Source organism: Camelus ferus, chromosome 9 (assembly GCF_009834535.1).
Source record: "Camelus ferus isolate YT-003-E chromosome 9, BCGSAC_Cfer_1.0, whole genome shotgun sequence".
In the NCBI taxonomy this organism is placed as follows: domain Eukaryota; kingdom Metazoa; phylum Chordata; class Mammalia; order Artiodactyla; family Camelidae; genus Camelus; species Camelus ferus.
The window spans coordinates 67,136,709-67,158,237 of NC_045704.1; the positions used below are offsets into that span (position 1 = coordinate 67,136,709).

Sequence of the window (21,529 nt, forward strand, 5' to 3'; positions counted from 1 at the left end):
CCTTTACTTGTTCTTTTTGTTCTGGTATCTCAGTCCTCAGTGGTTCATACAGAGTTCATACAGTCTTGCCTTAAAAACACAAAAATAACATTCGGAAAGCCCTTGTAGCGCCCAGTGTCTCTTCTTAAAAAAGTTTTGTCAAGTGTGGTTTTAACAGAATGAATTTCTCTTTTAGAAAAAGCAGAAAAAATCTTCAGTGTACTTCACAAATGTTACCAAGTCGCCAGGAGACCGTAAGGGTTAAGTCCCGGGAAGGCTGTTCCGGCTTGGGGTCGGGGGGGTGTCTCAGATTCCTAGGTTCCGCCGGACCTGTGAGTAGAAGTGCTCTCCTCGCCTGCCTCCTGGTTCCTTCTGTGATGGATTCTTGCTACCAGAAATTCATTTTGGGCTTTTTTTCTGTATTTTTTATTCCTTTTTAACAAATGTTAATGTGCCTCACCATTTGAGGCATAAAGGAAGATCCCTTTCATGGAGAATCACAGTGCCCATTAACACGGTGGTTCTAAGAAGGCCTCCAGCAAAGGGATCCAGTGTTTCCAGAACATGACTGAGCAGGGCACATCTTTTCCCACTACTTTTTTATATAGTGAGAAAACAGAAACGTCTATAGTGAGAGTTGTTTGCTGCACAGTACTCATAGGACAAAGTGTATCTCGGGTTTCCCTCTGTAAGGGAGGCAAAATTTGACGTCTGCACTCTTAGGGTTTTAGGCTGGGCCTAAGAATTAAATTGGCGTAAGACAGATTAACAGGAAAAAAATGTACAAATGTATTTAATAAGTTTTATGTGACATGAAAACCTTCTTAAGGAAACAAAGCCCCAAAGAAGTGGCAAAACCTAAAGGCTACGAGGCTGAACAAAGAGAAGCAATTGTGGAACAGTAAGTATGTGGAGAGGCTAAAGGAAACTCAGGGTTACGTGTATAGAATTGTCTCAGCGTCAGTGTCCTGTCCTTGGTGAGAGTGTCATTTTCCTTCTGGTGGAGAGTTTTATCCTGTTTTCAGGAAGAAGGGGAGGGTCAGAGCGCCCTTCCTGCACCTGCTGTCCAAGTGCCTTTAGCTCAGACTGGTCCTGGTGCTGATGTGGCCTGTTTGGGACGGCATGTCCTGCCCTCCTTCACCCCTTCCCCTCCCCCTTAATGACCAGCATTTGGCTTAAAACTGTGGGGATATCATGGCATCTATCATTTCCTTATATAATGTTTTATCTTTTAACTTGTGTTTAAAAACCATAATTTGCCTAAAAGCAGAGTGAACTTTCTTCTATCAGATGGACTTTATTTATAGGTAGTTGTAGGAAACTATGTCAGTTATTCTGCCTTTTGTGAAAAGTTGGAATTCTAACCTATAAACATATCATATACATGCTGCTTTTAAAAAATCTAATACTTAAAAAGATTTTAACTTATCTAAATAAAACTTTTTTTCTCAAAAAAAAAATCTAATACCAAAAATGAATGAATAACGGTCCGTCCCCACACCCTAGGGCCATTTTTAACTTCCAGTTGTTCTGTGGTAACTACTTTTTATTTTTTAAACAGTGTGCCATGTGGCTGTTTCTTAATTCAGTCCGTCTTAGACATTCCCTGCTGCCCATACCCCTGCCACATCCTCCACATGCACTTCCATCATTCTTAAATTTGTAAGCACTTTATGGCAGTTTAATACATAGGCAGAAAAGCCCATAACCTCAACAGGCTCACCGAGGTTTTAGGACGTGTGCGTGTTTATTACCGCCTAAGAAACAGAACCGTGTCACACCTCAAGGCCTCCTTCACGTCTTCTTCCGACGATTAGCCTGGAAAAGCCACTGTTCTGACTCAGAGCACATAAACTCTGCTGCCTGTTTTTGATTAAGGCAGACAGAGGTCCTCAAAGGATTGTCCTAGTGAAATGTGTAGGATTTGCTGTATGATCGTGGCTCTGCTTGCACTTCGGGCACGGGTTAGCAGCTGGCTGATACTCAAGTTTAATAAATGGCATCTTCTTGTCAAGGCCGTGCGTACCCACGGGGGCGGTGTGTTTCCCTTCTGCGCTCACTTCCCTGCCCTGCCTCCCTGAAATAGGGGGGAGCGGGCGGAATGTTCGGGGAAAGCACAGACAGGAGAGCTGCTCAGACTTCTGTGTGCTTGTAGTCACCCGGAAAGCATAGGTTCTGGTTCAGTAGGTCTGGGTGGGGCCCGAGAACAGTCCATCTCAGGTTGACTAGCTCTCAAATGATGCTCAGTCGCGGGTCGGGGTGGGAGCTCCAGCTGTGGACTAAGAAGACTGATCACAGGTACAGATGCAGCGGCTCAGAGAAGATTCTCTGGTTCAGTGATTCTGGCCGCCCCTCCCCACCTGTGTTCCTTCATTCTTAGTCATTTCCAGGTGTTTTTGAGTTTTTTTTAATTTAGATTCCTTCATTTTTACAATCCAATCCGTAATTCTGGTCAAGTTGCAATCCTCAAGAACTCAAGGTGGCGCCACTAATCTTAGTCATAAAGGACACAAGCCCAAATGCTGTTATGCAAAGGGAAACATTCTCCTGCCCCTCTGAGTGTTTCTTATTCTCTGGACCGATACATGCTTAGAGAAGACAAGTTTCTTTGCAGATGGAGCCTGGTTTTCCAGTGGTTTTGAAAATCAGGCTAAGATTGTTATGTCAAAAATGCTTCTCTTAAACCTTTTAAGTTTTAAAAATTTCTTTAACTTTTAAATTTTGGAAGTTCATTAAAATTTGTATCTTCAGGATAAATTGCAACTTCTGTCTCAAAACTCCTGGATTTTTTTAAACAACTAATTTCATTTCTCCCAGAAAGAAGAGGGTGTTGTCTTTCAATTATTAATTATTGATGCCCTGTCTAGTAACATATAACCATGGAATTTGGATTAAAAGAGATTGACAGCTTTAGGCCAATTAGCTCACTTGACATAGGAGAAAGCAGGCGTCCCAGTTTTAAGTTCTCTCGAGGCTCTGTTCCTGCAACAGGAGGACTCCTGACAGGCCCACGTGTCACAGACCTTCTAGCGCAGTCTGCGGACGGAGGGTCTTGTCTGTGCTTCAGGTGCTCTCAGTTTGATTTTGGCTGCACAGCAGGCTGCATTCTGACCTCCCCCGGAGCTGGGAATGCCCCCTTTCGGGTCAAGAGCTGCTCCAGCCTCTCACTGCAGTAAGTTACAGATTAAGCCAATGCTTCTGAAATTTACTGGGCATTAGAACCACTTGGAGGGCTTGTTAAAACAGATTTCTGATTCAGTAAGTTTGAGGTCAGGGTTATAATCTACTTTTCTAATAAACTCTCAGGAATGCTAATTCCCATTCCATCCCCTGAGATGCGGGGCCACACTTTGAGCGCCATTGGATTAACCAACATGGGCTGCCTGTTTCTTCACCATGTTCGTCAAGAAAGAGAGCGTCCCAGTATTCCCAGCAGGAGCCCTGGGACTCACCCTCCCAGACTGGGGAAGGTCACACGTCTGCCCCCGAAACCAGTTTTTCTGCAGCCACGAGGAAGGAATGTGCTGAATACCAAAGCCAGAGCACCTCGGTCTGCAGTTGAAAAGCAGGGCTGCGGGAACGGAGAACTAGAGTCCACTGTGAGCGTCCGCATTGGAACAGTCACAAAGCTGCTCAGGCCACCACTGGAGAAGAATAACACGTGCTAAATACACGTCTTAGATGAGGTGAAAACTGGATTTGGGAATGAGTTTATTCACCACTTGATAGAGACCACTGGTTCTTTGTTTATTGCGGAGACAGGCCCTCAACTTACAGGGGCCGTCGGCTGTAACTGAGGTGAGCAGTGTCTTTGGGTTTCACAGGCGTTTCTATACGTTAAGCCAAACTTGGCTAATAATTTAAGATGGTAAAAATCTGTCTTCAGAGCATGAAAGCTTAGTTTAGTAACAATCGGCTTTATGGGAAACTTTGAGCAAGAATAAGTGATGAAGTATAATCTGGCCCACTGGAGGGCAGTCGTTTCTGGACACCAGCCAGCAAGAAGAACGTGGTCTTCTGTCCAGCGCTGATTAAGGTGTTGTTTTAGCAGCAGCTCCTTGTGAGGACGGCTGTGGAAACCTGCGTGGTGATTAACATTCGCAGTGTCCAGACTCCCCCATCGTTGCAGTACCACTTTATTTGGATGTGTAATGAATTCCTTCCCTGTGAACAGCCAGACACCTCATTACTACCCAGACCGGCTTCACTCTGCCAGTACTTTCTTTAGGGGACCATTCAAATTCCTTAGATTATGAGGCCACGGAATTGCATAGTGCTGTTTATTATTCCTGGCAGGGAGCGAGCAGCCTGATGGAATCGCCTAGTCAGATGTCCTCTCTGGGAGCTTGTTCTGTCTCATGCGCTAAGCTCTGTGTCCCAGGCAGCCCCATGTGAGCAGGAATTCAAGATAACAGCCACCGCACACTTCTCTGGGGACATGTCCCCACACCAGCCTCTCTCGTTGACTCTGCTGCAAACGCACACGCTCACTATCCAGGGTGAACGCCGCGACAGTGTACGGGGTCAGCCACTGCAGCGCTGACACATTATGGCAAGCAAAGCAACAGAACCAGCCCAGTAAACCAGCCACTGGTCTGTTTCCCTTCACTGCTCCAAAATATCTACCATTTTTTCTTTCAGGCTGCCGTTCTCATGAGGATGTGAAAGATTTGTTTTGCCCATTGTCCCTTAGACAATGGTGTTACACCTAACATTTGACGTTTAGAATTTTATTGACAATGCTTACGAGTTCTCTGGAGCAAAGGAACAAAATGCATTTAAAATTCATCATTCATCTAACATCTCTAGAATCTTCTTTCAGTAGTTGTGAGAGCAAGACTGTTCGGCTAGATTTTATTTGCAGTTGAACGGAGGAGTCACTATTTGCACCCTCTAGAGGGCGGTTGTGAAGTCGGCTCAACGGAGCCTACAGGCACGGCTTCCCCGAAGGAGCAGCAAATGGGAATGAGACCCCATCCTGCCCACAGAGAGCGCTCAGTCTAGTTTGCTTTTCATTAACTCTACAGACTCCACTCCTCCTCTCTCCCTAGCTTACATTTTTTTTATCCAATTTTCTTCTTTTAAGACAACAATCCAAAGAACTTTCCTTCTGTTTTCCTCTCCGACCTTCATTTGCAATTCAAACTAACACCTGTGGGAAGAAGGCTCTCCCTCTAAGCCTGCAGCAAACTGTCCCTTCTCAGGAACACTGTCCATCCCTGCCTGTCGCCGTGGGACTTGGGGTGCCTCCCGGTAAGCAGAGTACTGTCAGGCTTGGACATGTGTCTTGCTTGGGCCAGTGGCATGTGACCAGAAGTGACAGTGAGCCACTCTGGAGCAGAAGTTTTAGGGGGCGGCTTAAAGCTTGAAGATGTGGCTGCCTACTCTACCAGCTTTCTTGCTTTTCCCTCTGCCCTGATCCAAAGAGGACTTCACTTTGGTTTGGGTCCTAGACTGAGAAGACATTAAGAAGAGCTGCAGCCAACCCACGGCCACCAACCTGTAATGTAAGTGTAATAGGAAGACACTGTTGTCATAAGCCACTGAGAATTTAGGGTCACTCATTACTGCAACAGAACCAACTAATACAAAGGCCAAATCATAAATAATAAGTGGAAGATGTAATAAATACAGTGGTCACAATTCCCAGTCACCTTTATTTATATAAAAGTATATTAAATAAATTATCTCAATATATACAAACAGGACAATATTACCTCTATAAATAGAAAATCCCCATATATAAAACCTTTAAAAAATTACATAAATATATTCAACATTGACCATAAGAGTGTGAAGTACCTTAAATCATAAACTATGTAGTTTGTTGGTATAGTAGTCTTACAAAAACACAGCTAGCCGTCAGTGTTCATGACAGCGTCAGTCAGATAAAGTGCTAAACAGTAATGCTGTTAGGAACGTGCCCCAAGCACAAACCTGCTGCATTCAACACATTCACGTGAGAGTCTGCTAATTGTTCTGAACTAACAAGAGGGAAGAAGAAGCTAAACACCACGTCATAAAAGGACAGCTATGTGTTAGAAAAACCCACCCAAGTTCCGTTTTACTCTCCCACGTGGTTTGAAGTCAGTCTCTCAAAAGTTCTCCAAAAGTCCACCCAGGATTTTTTAAGGCCTTTGTTCATTTGTTTTTTCTTAGACGACCCGGCTTCACGGTGAGTGTAGAAAACACACAGTCTGAAGTGTGATATGTGCAAAAGGTGCCCTAGTGTTAAAAGAGAAATTAAACCTTGGAATTGCTGTACCGCTCACTACCTCCCAAGTGTCTAATGCTGACGCTGGGAACAGGTCAAATAAAGAGCTCCCTTTGAGCCCCAGGGTCTCCGTGCTCCAAAGCACTCCCTTGCCTGCACGGATTCTACTGCCTTCAAAGCTCTTGGTCGCAGTGCACGCAGCCTCCACGGGAGCCGGCAGATCCCACGGCGAGATCTCTACGCAGCAGTGAGGGGCGCGCTCTCCTTCCTGCCCCGCCCTGCTCTCGCCTTCCTGCACTTGTACAGAGACAGAGACAGGATGACGACGATGAAGACCACAAACACCAAGGCTCCAACGATGAAGAAGACTTCTGAAAGATAAAAGGTGCCAGACCAGCTGAGAGAGAGCGCGAATCCCACGTATCCGTGTGCAGAACTGCGGGCACAACCCCAAATTACACCATCCTGCTTTTGCATCACTTGAGATTTCTTTCCTCCACTCTTCCCACCACAACAGATTTCGATTAGGGAGGAATCTGTCAAACCCCTGATGTCTGGGAGCAACTGACAACGGTGAAAAGCTGGCTCATGCTCAGTCTAGAAAGACACACGTGGACAGAAGCAAGATCGGCTGTTAGAAACAAGTGGCTAAAAATGAGGCTGAGTTTGGTGGCAGTGATTATAGCATAGGATGAACTACTGGCACAAAGAGAAATACAGAGCGCTACCAAGATTCGTAAAGAAGAGATGGTAACTGGCAGGGGCAGTAAGCCTTCCTGGCGGAGGTGGCATGTGAAACAGTTCTCAAAGGACGCATTTCAGCAGATGGAGAAGAGGCAGGAGGAGCAGCGACCCGCCTGTGCACAAAGGCGGAGAGGCGGCTGAACTCAAGCTGGCGTTAGAAGACGGTTGTGAGGGCTGTGGGTACGGTGGCCCAAGAGGGTGCGGGACCAGAAGGGAAGAGAGTCCTTTCCTTCTGTCAATGTCAATATTAACAGGAGAGAATTTATTTTAAAAGTGTTTTAAGATATTAAGTCTCACCTTAGCAAGGCACTAGGTCATCACCACCATCCCTGACTCGTGTTCCTTGTAGGTACTCAGAGCACCATCCCTACCAAGCCTGCAGGGAGGCCCAAGACTCTCAGCCTCACGCACACATCTGGGCCCCCACAGCACCGCCAGAGAGGCTCCATCCTCCCGGCGTCTGGTTCCCAGTGTGGCACATACGTGGTCATACACGTGTGGGCTGGGCGCACACACATGCACGTGTTGTATCTGATAGACTCAATCCTTTCCCTTCATGGGTTACATCCTCTGGGCCAACAACCCACAGCGGTGCAACAGTCTATCGAGGGCTGCTGCAGCTGGTCCAGAAGCTCCCCCAAGCCCTAAGATCAGAATTTAAGTACAAAAAAATGCCCAGAGAAATCAATGATTTGATGCTAAATCCTAAACATGTACCATCGGGTCCAGTGCTCAGCAGAAGGATTAGCACATGTTAAGGGCTCAAGAAAACAGCTGTCAATACAAGGGAACAACACAAACATTTCTAAATACATAAAATTGAGTACCCCCCGAATACACACACACACACACACACACACACACACACACAAGGCAGTTTGTTCCTGAACAAAGTACATCCTGGTTCTGAGGTGGAGCTGGTCCTCTGGAAGGCAGAGCCACTCACCTCTGAAGACACCTTTCTCTCGGCTGTGGCACTCAATGGGACTTTCTGGACTCTTCTGGTTAGCTCTTCGTGACAGAATCACTGCTTGAACCTGGAAACAGTAGTTTTCTCCTTTGTCCACATCAATCGAGAATTCATTAGTGTTTGTCGTGGCCTTTTTCTGTTAAAAGGTAGAGTTCTTTAATTCATCTGGGCTCAGAGTGAATCCCATCCCCTTGACTAAGTCACTGGGAATAAAAGCCTATGTGGATACATCTGACATACAAGGGATCAGAAGCGACTTGGCTAAGACCATGAAAACGAACATATGTATGTATGTATATGCATGTCTGGGACATTGTGCTGTACACAATGTAACTCACTGTACTTCAGTTTAAATTTTTTTTAAAAAATAGTTACTTGGCTAATCAGTTACTCCTGAAAAAGCATCTTTAGCAGTTTTCCAAAAATGAAGATACCCAGTTTGGGCACAGTCAACCCAATTTAGCTCCTTTAGAAAATATCTGCAGTGAAGGGAAAAAGGACGAAGTATTAATTGTTGAATGGACGACAGATTTTGTGTCTGGGATCCTCAGTGGAGGAAGAAACATGGGAGCTGGTAGGCAACCTGAGAGATGACTGGTCCAGCCCCTTGGCCTGGGGAGCCTGGGTGCCCCAGGGGGCCTGCCCCCGGCAGCTCAAAGGCAGAACCAGGCAGCAGGCATGCCTTCCACTCCGCCACTCTGCCGTCTCAACCCCCCTATTCCGGTATTTCTGAGTTGGAGAAGTGGGCTGTAAAATCAAGGATCTGCAATTTAAAACAAGTCATAAAAACAAAAGAGTGCTCACCTTTCCTGTACTTGAAGCTCTCCAATAATAAAGTGTGTAATTTAGGTCCTTGCCAAAAACCTCCCGGAGGCTTAGGAACGAGCCATTCACTCTGACTAAGGTACGTGCATCCTTCACAGTTACATTCAGCTTTGTCCCAGCTTGTTCAAAACTTTGAATTGTTGGCTGTCCGAGGTTTGCTAAAAGATAGAAAATGAGCTTCTTTGGAACCAAAGAATTCTATACAAAGTAGAATCGTTTCGAGTTATCCTGGTTAGCAGCCTGACCACCCCTCGTGAAACACCGCACGGGACCGACTGCCCGGCAGCAGTGAGCTAAGTGGCCGCAGAGCCGGACCCCGGACGACCTGCGGCCGTGCTGTCCGCGGGACGGCAACGGGGGCCACGGTGGCGTTGTAAAGCTCCTTGCCGTCGCATGAGAAAATGCAAAAAGGAACAAGCAAAGTTCATCCTAAAACTGTATTTCATTTAACACAATATAAAGGCTAAAATATGTCAGCATTTAATCAATACAAAGACTCCTGGAGATCCTTTTCAAAATCCAGTGTGTATTTTACACTTAGGGCATGAGCCGTGTTTCAAATGCTCAGCAGCCACATGTGGCTAGACAAACAGCTGCACAAGAGTCCATATTTTACAGACAATAGATTGAGGGCTGTGGGGAAGCCCGGGAGATGTCCGTGGGACCTCAGGAACCAGTTTTAACTACCAGGTCTCTGCAATGGCGCAATGATCTCGTGAGCTTTGGTTGAATGACAAGTAAGACAAATTCTAACAATGTAACAGGAACCATATGCAACCACGTGTGTGTGTGTGAGCACATGCAAAATCAATATATAAAATGTCTTCTCTCTCACACCAAAAAAGGATTTGAAGCAGATAACAAAAAACCCGAGAACTACAAAAGGAAATCATGAGGCCGCGGCCGATGCAGGGAGAGTAAGCCTCAGTGACCCTGCAGAGTCGCTGGCAGTGGCCGAGGGCTGTGCTAAGCTCAGGACCATGAGAGGCACACGGGGAGGCACCAGAGGAGTTTAAAGACAGGGTCTCTGGCAAAGAGGGGCTCAGGGTGGGCAGCCAGGTTCACCTGGGGTGAGGCTGCCCCCCCCACGCCCCTCAAAGTAGATCCTAAGTGGAGAAATGGCTGCCTGTCCCTCTGCCCCCTCCCCATTTCTGATAGGTGATTGCATTGAAATTTGTATAACGTCTTGGCAAAATGACTCCCTGAGAGATGTTATGTGCAAGGAATACAGAAAATTCTGAGACATTCTGAGGATTTATAAGAGCAGCAAAACAGAACATTTGAAAACAGAAAGTCCAAGATGTTTGGCTGGCTTCTCCATGTGGTAAAAGAGAAATGAGCCTTCCCCAAAACACAACGCTTCAATTCTAATTCTTAGTAGAGCAGTGGACTTCACTCTTCTCAATGCGCTACACGTGTTTATTTACAACACCTCGTTCAGAACCACAGTCGTGACAAATTTTAAACCTACATGGCAGGAAACCTCTGCATTCCCTTCGTACATGCTTAGGTCTGTTTACCGAGCCAGAGGCCAGGGAGCAAAGCATTCTGTGTTTTCAAGACCAGCGTGAAGGGACACAGGATGGGAGCTGGCCCGACAAGAGCCTGCACATCAAGGGACTCAATCCAAGGTCAAGTGAGTGAACAGGCAGGAAGCCCGATTCGGAGATCAGAGGGACACCGAGCTTCTCCCATGGATCTGTGACTGTGTGTGAAAAACCCTAACCTGGGCTTCTGGTCTGATGACAGGACAGGAATTCGGAAGAGAGAGAGACATAAAGTCTCCTGAACATGCAGGGAAACATATGCACCCCAGCCTTGGAGAATTCCCTTCTCCCGGCAGCCCACCGGCCAGGTACTGGAGGCTTTGGGGACGTCAAGTAGGAGAAACCTCCCTGATGGCACCATCATCAGCTCCAGAGCTCACGTTCTGGGGACCTCCTGCCACGTCCGGAGTGAGCAGAGAGGGCGGTGGTACTTGCCAGTTTCTGAGAAAGAAGGTGTGTTTATGGATAAATATTCTTTATATAATGGCTCCTAAGGGTCCTATGCTGCAAGCAATATTCAAAAACATATGAAAACAAGAATGAAAGGCTACTACAAAGCGGCCACTTACTGTCGAGGTAGGGCGTGAACTCCGGGGAGTTGGTAAACTGAGGCTCCCCCGCGGAGCCGGCGGCGTCTGCCGGCTGTGAAAAGACCCGCGCCAGGTACGTTTCCCTCACGTTTTTCACAATCTCATCGGTGATGTCACACTCTGTGTTTGTTGTGTAGAAGCATTTGTTTTTCCAGTTTCCTAATCTCGGGCTGAAGGAAGGAAGGAAGGGAAATGGAACATTGTGATTCGCATCCAACAAGACAGATCACTTTCTGCCTGGGGAGCTGCGGTGTAGTGACAGCTGCCACAGGCAGTCCCAGGGAGGCCTTGCCACACGGAGCACTTTGGACGAGTCTGAATCCTCGCAGCAAACTGGGAGTGGTTCTGTCGTCGTCTCTACGCCCACAGAGAAGGCAGCTGACCCAAGGTGAGACTGAATGCCCAGGTGGAAACCGCACAGCTGGACTTGGAGCCAGACAGCAATTTGACTGCGGGGTCTGAGCTCTTAAGGCATTTTGTTAAATAGCTTTCTTCAAATGTAGGTGATTTGTCATGATCATGTGGCAGAAAGCAATTTTCCATCAAGACCCAGTTGTTTACTGTAGTCTACTTATGTCACATTCTGGTTATTGCATTCTACATTCTCTGTAGACTATAGTCAATGTAGTGATAATGGTCTGTGTAATAACACATTCTCTGTATTACATTCCACTGTGAGCATTATGGGTGTGGTTATTTAACCTTTATTGAATCTATAACAAGCCAGGTACTATACTGGGCCCTTAAACATGTTACTTCATTTGATATAATCCTTCCAAGAAGGTACCGGATCTTTCTTACTCCCAAGGACAACTGAAGCCCAGAGCTGCTAGGTAACGTGTGCCAGGTCTCCAGCTAATGAGCTGAGAGCTGGGTCTGCTCCTCTCGTTACACCGCGCACTTCCCTCACTTCCACAGGATGTGGCTGCATTCCATCAGGGATCACAGAGTAACAACACAGGTAGTATCTGTCTAACAAAGTCTGAGAGATGAAGAGACAGACCTGACTCAAGGCAGATCTTCCTTTTGTAAGATGTTATTAAAGAGGAAATGATTAAAGAACTACTAAAAATGAAATTACTCTGAAATAATATAAAGAACTTCTACTAACACTGAAATTATTCTACAGGACCGAAACAATTTATAGATAAATGTCACTGCAACTTGGTCCACACATAACGAAGTGACAGCTCCCCTGCTCTTCCCTCCCCATCATCAACCACCAGAGCACCCCGATGACAGGACAGGAAATTCAGGAAAGAGAGACACAAGCAAATGCCGGGGACCGCTGGGACCCCCAGCCAGCCCCTGGCAGGGTCTGGGGACAGACTGGTGGAGAAACCTACTTGATGACACCTGTCAACCAAGGACATGTCCAATCCCACTTTCTGCGGGGATCTCCAGATCGCTCCCTTCCCCACCCCGGCACTGACATCTCATGAAAGCACTTCCGGTGAACCTAGCACCAGGGGCCACGCCCTTGTGCTCCCCCATGAAGCAGAGGGGCTCCAGGGCTTGCAGCCAGCAGCCATGCCTTGCTGAGTATTAGACGGGCTACATTTACAGGGGAATCAGGGGAAAACAAGCTGCCATACGGATTCAATTGTCTAAAACCAGGCATAAGAACCATAAGTAAGTATTTTTTTAAAAATCTTAATAACCAGGCTATGAAGGTGTGGGACACTCTTTGTCCTTAAGTTTACAAACTGAGAGTAATACAGAAGTATCAGTTTAGATACTCTTAGATTTCTCCAATTTTCTATGAAAAAAAGTAGAGATGCAGACTTAATTTCAAAATGACCAAAATGCATTTCAAAAAATTACATCATTTCTATGTTAAAAAGTGAAGGAGAATGTGATGACTCTTCTCCACCATTATGGCAAACAAGTTGTTCAGATAACAGGGGAAAGGCTGCTGGGCCCTGAGGCTACATTCCATCTGAGAGATAGCATTTGGTTCTCTCGGCTCACACGTAGGAACCACAGTCCTCTGGCAGAATTTAGCATAAGGAACTAAATCACCAAAAGCACTAAAGCCATAAAGCGCCGTGAACAGGTTAGGAAAGGGTGATTCTGCGGCAAGTTTCTCTGCATGCTAGCATAGGCAGCAACACTTTAAACGCCTCCGAGCTTCCTCTGGGTATTGCAAAATCTCCTGATTTGGAAATAATAAAAGTCCCGCCTGAACTACTAAAAAATCCCAACAGAATCTGGGCTGTTTTCTTAGAAGCTTTGGAAGTTCTGTGTTAGAATTCAGAACACTTCGTAGAATCAATAGGGGATGGTTCGGTGGTGCTAAGGCTTGAGCCAGTAACACTGCAGCCACCACTGAAAGCTGTTTCCAATGGGGGGAAATGCAGCTGGAGTTCCAAGGAGGGGCTTCAGGCACAGCGGTGGCGGGGGGTCGGGGGTGGGAGGGCAGCAGGTAAGATGCTTTCTCAGGGAAGGAAACCCGGAGGGAGGAAGGCACACTGAGGAGACGCAGCGGGGACGAGTCCCCTTCCTCCTCCCAGCCTTGGAGCCTCTCATCCGACGGGGCAGGGCCACTGAGGAGGTGGGGGTGTGGGGTGCTGCGTGGATCTACGTTCCAGATTTGGCTGGGTGTGCACCATCAGTGCACGAATACGTCCCTCACCTTCCCAGGGCCGGCTTCCTTTTCTCTAAAATGAATTGCTATGGTCCTTACATCCAGGAAGTCCATTCACCGTCGGGGACATCACGGGAGGGTGCGGGTCTCTGGCAGAGAGAGGGACTGCTCACAGTCCTCTACACCCGCCCGTGGGGAGACAGCCAGCTGGTCGGGAACCACCATCACCCCGGGTCCGAAGGTGCCCCCCGGCTGCAACTCTGCACTAGAATGTCTGCACATCAGGGGCCGTGTTCACCTAAATAATAGCAGCCTTGCGAAGTCCAAAAGCTTTGAGTTCACAAAGGCCTGTGTTTAAAAACCGGGCTAATTGTAAATGTTTCCTCATGGTCACCAAACTTAAGACAATATATTTAGAAGATCAGGATCCTCCTAAAACCTTATTTTCACTGCCTAGAAGGGAAGTGTCTAGCAAGGTAAGCTTCACTCCCTGTCAGTGGAATGACTAATTCTCAACTAGTGGAATCTGACTTGACAAGTCTGACCGTAATCGTAATTACTACCTCAAGTTATAAAATCCCTTTGTATCTCTGTATGTACCTCCACATGCACACACATGGACTCACAAATTCCCTTCCCTGTTAGTTCGGCAATAGTTGTCATGAAGTTCAGTTTGGGGGGTGGGAAGAACACCCACCTAACAGACCGACCCCATACCCAGGAGCTGCGTTCTGAGCGCTTTAGTAAAAGCCTTGACACAAGCTAAACGAAGTAGCAGAGCACCTTTAACTCTGGCCAGCGATCCTTTTGTGCCTTTCTTCAATTGGTGTTAAAATAATTTCCACAGCTTCTCTCCTCTACTTAATAACATCTCTATCCAAGCCTCCTAGAACATTTCAGAAACCAAAACCTTGCCAAGAAGATTGTGAAAACCATCAAGGAAGGCAGGAGGACACGGACTGAAGACGCCGAACTGAGGGCTCTTGGGGAGAGCTGCCGATCACAGGTGAAGACGGGTGAGCAGAGCAGCCCTGACGGCTGACGGTGCAGGCAGAGGAGTATTCCTTCCTGGCTTAGTGAGTCATGGATGTGACCTCCAGGTTCATAAATGCAATCGAATTTTGAATCATGAGTCCAAAGATTAATGAATCAAACACTGCTTAAGGGCAATGTATACATCTGAACTCCTCCCCACCTCTTCTCTAACATGTTAGATCCGGCTCGCAGTCTAGACGGTTAGCACAGAAAAAGACCTGTGTGCTTAGATAAGATTAGTTTATCCACCAACCAGAAGCACATCTATCAGGGCCACCACGACCTGCTCAAGAAGGTTCACTTCTCCATAGCTTATACTCCACTTATGAATTTCCCCATCATCTCCAAAACCAATAAAAACATTCTATCAACTTAAGGTCTGGAAATGTCGTGGGCCTGACAGAGCATGGCTCTGGCCAGCAGGTTATCACAAATGCCCTGTTCTTTGTTACCTGTTAAATAATGTTATCCATTAGTCACCTTAAAGACATATATTCAGCACGGAAAGTGGAAACAGCAAAAACCTTATTTTTCTTTTTTGGCACCTAGCTTACCTTATCTGAACAGTGTAGACATGATTGATGGGTTTGGGTTCCCACTCCAAAATTGTCTTGAAATTAGTTGATTTCCAAGTTAAATTATATGCTACTACTACATCTGAGGCGCCTTTAAACAACAGAGAAACAGCTATTATTACGTGAACTTCTCAGCACACGCTCTCGTGTTGATGGTATAAAATATCTCCCCACCCCACCCCCCAGCATCACCGTAAACCTCACATTTTTTTTTTCAATCTCAAAAGCTTTACCGCTGAATTATCCTAAGAAAAAATCTGCAACTTTTTCCTAAACCCAGAATTTCCTCCTGGCAAAACCCGGTAATCTAAGGAAACAAGCAAGGACCTTGAAATCGGTGCTTGTAAGTATTCACGGGGGGAGCCCTGTGATGGCAACCTGGAAGCACGGCCCAGGCGCCCTCCGAGGCCCGGGGCGCCCACCGCCCACCGAGGACGGGGCGGGGCTCTGCGGGGAAGGCCGGCTAGGAAGGGCTTTCCGTAAACTGTGGGAAAAGGTGAGAGGTGAAGCCACATGTGTGAGAGGAGTGAGGGCTGCATACAATTAAAAAGCCAAATCGTGACTTTTTTCATTTTTTATCGGATGGCTCTCTATTGAAACTTCCACAGACACTCCGACAGACGTTCCGCCCGCCACACCGCTGGATGCCGGTCCGGGTGCCTCACTGTTAAGGTCAGCGTTGCCGGTTCTCAGCAGGTCAGTCCCTGCCCTGCCCCCGCCACACACACACACACACACACACACACACACACACACAGAATAGGCTTACAGGGCATGCACAGTGCGGTGCCTGCTCCAATCCAAGCGACGTTTGGCCGCAGGATTGTCTAACCCAATCTAAAACACATACGCTCAAGATAAGACCGAGCACCGCTTTTCATTAAGGAAAGCGCACATGTAACGAAGGATAATATTCAAACGCTGCACACCGACCGGTGCAGGTGCGGACCCACGTCCCGCCCCTTGAAGGTGGCGGCTTCCTGGGAAGCCCTTTCCCTAAACTTCAAGCAGGAGCCCCAGACCCACTTAAGCAACAATGGACGCCGCAAGCAAGCATCTCCAGCAGAAGGGGCGGTGGGTCCCGGGCGGGTGGCACCTCGGGCAGCAGGTCGAGCCCCTTGCCAGTCAGGATCGTCCCCCCTCCTCCGGGCGGCGCGGCCCAGGGCTTCGGGGGGCGGGTGCCACTCACCTACGGCTCCCGCCACCTGGACGAGGACCCAGCCGAGCAGGAGCGCCCGAGCGACGGCGGCCTTGGGGCAGGGCGCCCAGGGCCCAAGAGGGGTCGCCATGTCCAAGAGCTGGCGGCGAGGCGGGGAGGATTCTGTTGCGCCCCGGAGGCTGGGGAGGCTTCAGGGGTTGGGCTGGAGGCGCCTTGAGCTGCGGGATGGCGCGCGCGGGGAGCCCCGAGTGTGCAGGAGCCCGTGCCGGGCGCGCTTTAAAGGGCCTGGCGCACGCCCGCGCCTCCGCCTTTCCTCGGGACTCCCCGCCCCGGCCTGGGTCTCGCAGCTTCAGTGGGCGGTCCCCGGCGAGTCGACACCCCGGCCCCGCCTCCCGCTAGGAAACTCCGAGACCCTGCAAGGGCTGAATCACCCCTGATTCAACCGCGCTGCCAATCGCGAGTTCCCTTCGGCCGTGGCGGCTCCAGGTGCTGAGGGGAACCAGATCTCTCGGCCACCCAGGTCCCCTGATCATCCAGCTTCCCGGCCACTGAGCCACCCAGGCCGGCGACTCCGATGTCCCGCCTGAGTGAGCAGCAGGTCTGTGGGGAAGTAAAAGGCGGCGGTTGGAAGGAGTTCTCGAGGTGAAAGAAAGGGATTGCTCCCTTCCATTTGGCGATGCAGTGTTGTCCCGGCGGCGGGAGCGCAGCATTTAGGAAGTTTAATAGAAAGTACGGGCTCCGGCAGCCGAGGACATTTCCCGGGCGTTTTGCCCACGTGGGGCTGAGCCTTGGAATCTGCAGCCAAGTAACGAGACGCAGCGCCCTCTTCCAGCTGCGGCTTCGTCTTCCACCCCGCAGGCAAGGACACCTGGCAGGCCTTCCTCCCCGGGCCCTTAGCGTGGGTCGCATTCCACGAGGTGGTGCCAGCGCAGGTGCTCCTGCAGGTCGGAAGGTCAGTCGGCCCAGGCACAGCCCGGCCCGACGCGGGTTAGTGGCCGAGGAAGGGCTGCCCTAAATCTGGCAGTTTGCCTCTGGGAGAATTCCAGCGTGACATCTGCCGCCCAGTGGTTCCGGAAAGAATTGTTCTCACTTTGAAGAAGACATTTGCAGGATTGGCTTAGTTCCGTTCAAGTATAAAGAAACCAAAAGTGAATCAGACTTTTCATGCCACCATGTTAAGCTTTGGTTTTTTCTGAATTTTCTGGCTTCCACTTCTGGGCTTTGCTGTAAAACTGTCAGGAAAAAAGCATATTAATTCCTACTCTGCTGAGCAGCGTTGTCCGTGGTCTTGCCAAAGTACTTGCCTTGGTTCTTTATTGTTACTCTGTATTTGCCCCCGAGACAGACTGGGGGGTGTTTAGGAGAGTGGAGTCTGTTTTCCCTCCTTCCTTCTCTCCCACTTTTTTTTCTAGGGAAATTAGCCTTGCATTTTAGTGCATACTCTATACATACACATTTCCACGTAGCCTCCTGAGCTATATAGCATTACACCCATTTTAAAAGAAATCTTTGGAGGGGAGGTATAGCTCAAGTGGTAGAGCGCATGCTTAGCATACACAAGGTCCTGGGCTCAATCCCCAGTGCCGCCCCTACAAATAAATAAATAAACCTAGTATCTCCCTCCCCACCTAAAATTAAATATATATAAAAGAAATCTTTGCAAAATTTAACTTTCCCAGTTTGCTTGAACTGAAATAGCACATCCAGGTTTAGCTCTTCCAGCCCGTCCTTCCTGGAAGCTGGAAGCTCTACTTGCTGGTTTCCTCTCTGAGCTCTCTTCCAACTCCAAAACCCACAAAGTTTTATACTCACAAAACAAGTCATGCAATCCTTCCTTTTTGCAGACTCTGGCCTGAGTCATCTTCCCTAACAGATCTTTAGCCCCGCTTGGGTCGTGATTCTTTTCTGTGGAGTTGTAGACAGCTGTGAGAAAATGTTACATTTCAATCAAGTGCCTTACAAGACCCAGAGAATTGCTGCTGTGTCTACATAGTAATTGATTCCATTTGGAGCCACCGGCTGTCCTGAAATCATGAAGAGCCTTAACTGATGTCAAGATCAGCAATTTGACAAGAAAAAATGTTTAATGTTATATTGTGACCCAAAGGTGCCTTAAAGTTTGATAAATTAGATGAATATTTATTTTGCATATTCACTAACGTTATCAGGCAAGGAAGAGAAGGATTTGTTGGGTGTTAGCATAGGGTTTTGAGTGAATATAGAATAACATTCTTCAAGATTTGAAAAATGCTAAAAAAATTTTCTATTTTCAAGAAAGGAATAAAACTGGCTATGGTAAACAATGTTGCAGAGCGAAGCTTTCTCCTGGTTGATCAGACTGTGGCCAGTTGATTTCTAGTGCTGCTCAGCACAAAGTACACCCCTAAAATTCTCTGTCGATATTTTTTGCACAGAAACAAATTGAAGGTTAAAATTATTCATTAACCTCACATAATTTTTTTACCCCTTCAATAAAGTCAAATTCAGCAGTTACCAATGCTCTCTTCTATTTGATACATCTTAGATACTCTGAGAAGTTCGAAAAGTTCCTAAATTATAATGATAATCAGGCTGTCCTGACAATCCCTTTATGATTAGATCTCAGAACATCAGAGGACTGGGGGGACCTCACAGATACACTTCCACAGGTGAGGTTCCCTCCCATGGTCAGCGGGCCTGAGCGAACACGCCTGCCTGCGCTCACAGTGCAGATCTGGTCTTCTGCCCTAAGGAGCTTTCTTTCTAAGACCATGCTTCATGTCCCAAGACAGGGAAGTACGATTGGGTCACAAGCCCAGGCTTCCTTGTTGATTTATTTATCCCTAGGCACTCAACAGTGCTCAGCAGTGGGTGTAGAAAATGTTTGCAGTTTGGGGAACTCATTGTTCTCCAGCAGAAATATTCTGCTAGCTTCTCCTTCAAACACACATGTGTGGAGACATGTAGAAGAGATTGCGTTCATTGGCAAAACCGGTGATGAAATGTGGCTGATGAGGAGCCCAGGGACGACCGGGCGGCGTTGCTGCTCTTCCTCTCTGCTTGTGCAGTGCTGCCCACCAATTTCACCAGCCTGACCTCATTGAAAACTTCACTTGATTTCAGCTGATTGTTGTCTTTCTCACTAGAGGTCCTTAGGGAAGTAAGAACTGCATTTTTCTTTATATTCCTCACACAATTACAAGTACCTGGTAGGCTTTCAGTGCACTTTGAATCAATGAATACTTTTTGAAACCATGCATGCAGCCAAATATTTTCATTCAAGAAATGAAATTTTGTCTAGCGGCAGGTAATGAATATTCCATAATCCTCAACTTGGTAAGAAAATAGACCTACTATGGGCTGCAAGGCATCACTTGACAGTAGGCTCCAGCTGTCCACCTTAACAATTAATGATCCTGGCTACAGCCAGAAATCTAATCAGGAGGACAGCTGGCTGAAGAGCTGAAAACGAATGTGAAAGTTTGAGAACTGGCTAGCATTTTCCTGAAAGACTGGATAGTAGGGGAGTCCCAAGGTTCTTCAGCCATCTGATGAACTGTTGATAGCTGTTCTTGCATAGAAAGGCTTAGTAACTTTTCTGAATAAGTTGCACAAGATGTCTCTCTCTCCAGGAAAGGGGTAATTTAAGCTTGATGATAAATATGTGAAATTGAGAGTAATTCATATTAAAACTATTAAATTCACATGAAATAGTAAAAAAGAGCAATAAAATCACTTACCCCAAATTCAGATAAAAGGCAAAGTATAAAGAAAGGCCGGAGGAAATAGGGGTGGGAACATAGAGTGCTGGGGAAAAAAGTGACTTAGCAGAACCTATAAACCATCTGGCAGGGAATAGTGAGTCATGGAAAAACTGACAGTCATGAGTATGCATTTTGTGAAAATAATTATATACTTGTCCAACAGCTAACATTCAGACCAAAATTAAATAGTTGAGAGCCCATACAATGAAATTTATTATCCTGGTCATTCAAAATACTTCTTTTAAATGTCTAGAAGAGTTTACAGAAAATTTTCCAAACAAGTTATTCCATAGCACCAGTACTCTGAAAAGCATAATTTTAGAGAAGCTTCCAGTTCAAACCTTAGACAGAATTAGTGTTTTCAACACACAACTATCTTCATACATTTAAGGCTCATCAAAACTGCCTGTCAACTTTCATTTTGATGAACAGTAAATATTCATCATACATTCTCTACATACGATGTTGACAAAATAAATTAATGAGAAATGTAAATTGTGGATATTGTTTTAGTAACAAAAAGTTATTTAAAATTAAAACCTTTACCTATGTTCTTATTAACATAACACTTGATTTAAAAGTTTTTATGTGGCACCATGTTGTGTAACAATCCGTTAATTCCCTATTTCTGTGACTCCTTATACCTGACTGTCAGGCTGCACCCCACAGGCCTGCAAGCCTTGTAGTTGCTCAGCCTCGAGACCGAAGAAAGAGCCTCGAAACAGTCAGAGAGACATCAGTGGTTTCACACGTGGGGGGTCTCACACAAAGGGTCCTGGAGTGACAGCCCACCACATGCGGCAGACAGAGGTCAGGACAGGGCAACAGTCTTTGCTACTTAGGGGAGGAGGCTACCACTTATGGGGGAATTGATGTCAGGTGGTCTCATCGGTTACCAGGGACTAAGCCCTACAATTAAGACGACTGGATAGTCATGTGAGTGAAGCAGGGCCTGGTTGGGCGGGGGATGTACAGAGAACAAGGGAACAGTCATCCGGAGTGGCCTGACCTTACACTGACATACACACTAATTTGATGAACAGAAATCCATTTATTCAACAGACGCTTGAATATCTTACCTGATGCTGCGTTCTCTGCTAGACTTTGGATATAAAACAAAAAGAGTCCTTTTCCTAATATATTTATCATCACTCCTACTTAATGGTTTGAATGATTTTCTGTCAGCATTTTGGATTGGATATGAAAAGTCTTAACAATGTTGTTTAATAATAAGTTTTCTCCATACAAATTTAAAAAAAAGTAAGATTTGGGTATGTCATAGTCCATTCCCCAAACAGACATCTTTAACTCAGAAAATAATCCATGGGCTCGAAGTACATGCACTTTATCAGGTTGAATGTATTGGTGAACTCTCAAAGTTTTGCACATGGGAAAAGAATGAAGTCCGGTATGGAAAGACAACTCTATAAAAAGGCAAGTCTAAAAGAAAAGAGAGCTAGGTGTGGAATTCCTCAGATGAAGACTTTTTTTTTTTTTTAAGTAACCAGTTTTAAATCATTTGCATAAAAAGCTTCATTCTTTTCTAGATAATTCATTTGCT

General features: G+C 46.7%; 1 protein-coding gene across 2 annotated transcripts; it reads right to left on the reverse strand.

Annotated features, from left to right (window-relative positions):
* Positions 1 to 5,608: 5,608 nt before the first annotated feature.
* Positions 5,609 to 16,494, reverse strand: F3 (coagulation factor III, tissue factor). 2 transcript variants are annotated; one of them, XM_032487126.1, is made up of 6 exons: positions 16,256 to 16,492; positions 15,046 to 15,157; positions 10,849 to 11,039; positions 8,712 to 8,890; positions 7,884 to 8,043; positions 5,609 to 6,564 (listed from the first exon to the last, which is right to left on the reverse strand). In XM_032487126.1, the coding sequence occupies exons 1-6, from the start codon at positions 16,353 to 16,355 to the stop codon at positions 6,431 to 6,433; spliced, it is 876 nt and encodes a 291-aa protein (XP_032343017.1). In that variant the 5' UTR covers positions 16,356 to 16,492; the 3' UTR covers positions 5,609 to 6,430. The 2 variants fall into 2 exon arrangements, with proteins under 2 accessions (XP_032343017.1, XP_032343018.1); XM_032487127.1 differs by lacking the exon at positions 7,884 to 8,043 and having other exon boundaries at positions 16,256 to 16,494.
* Between the last annotated feature and the right edge of the window lie 5,035 nt (positions 16,495 to 21,529).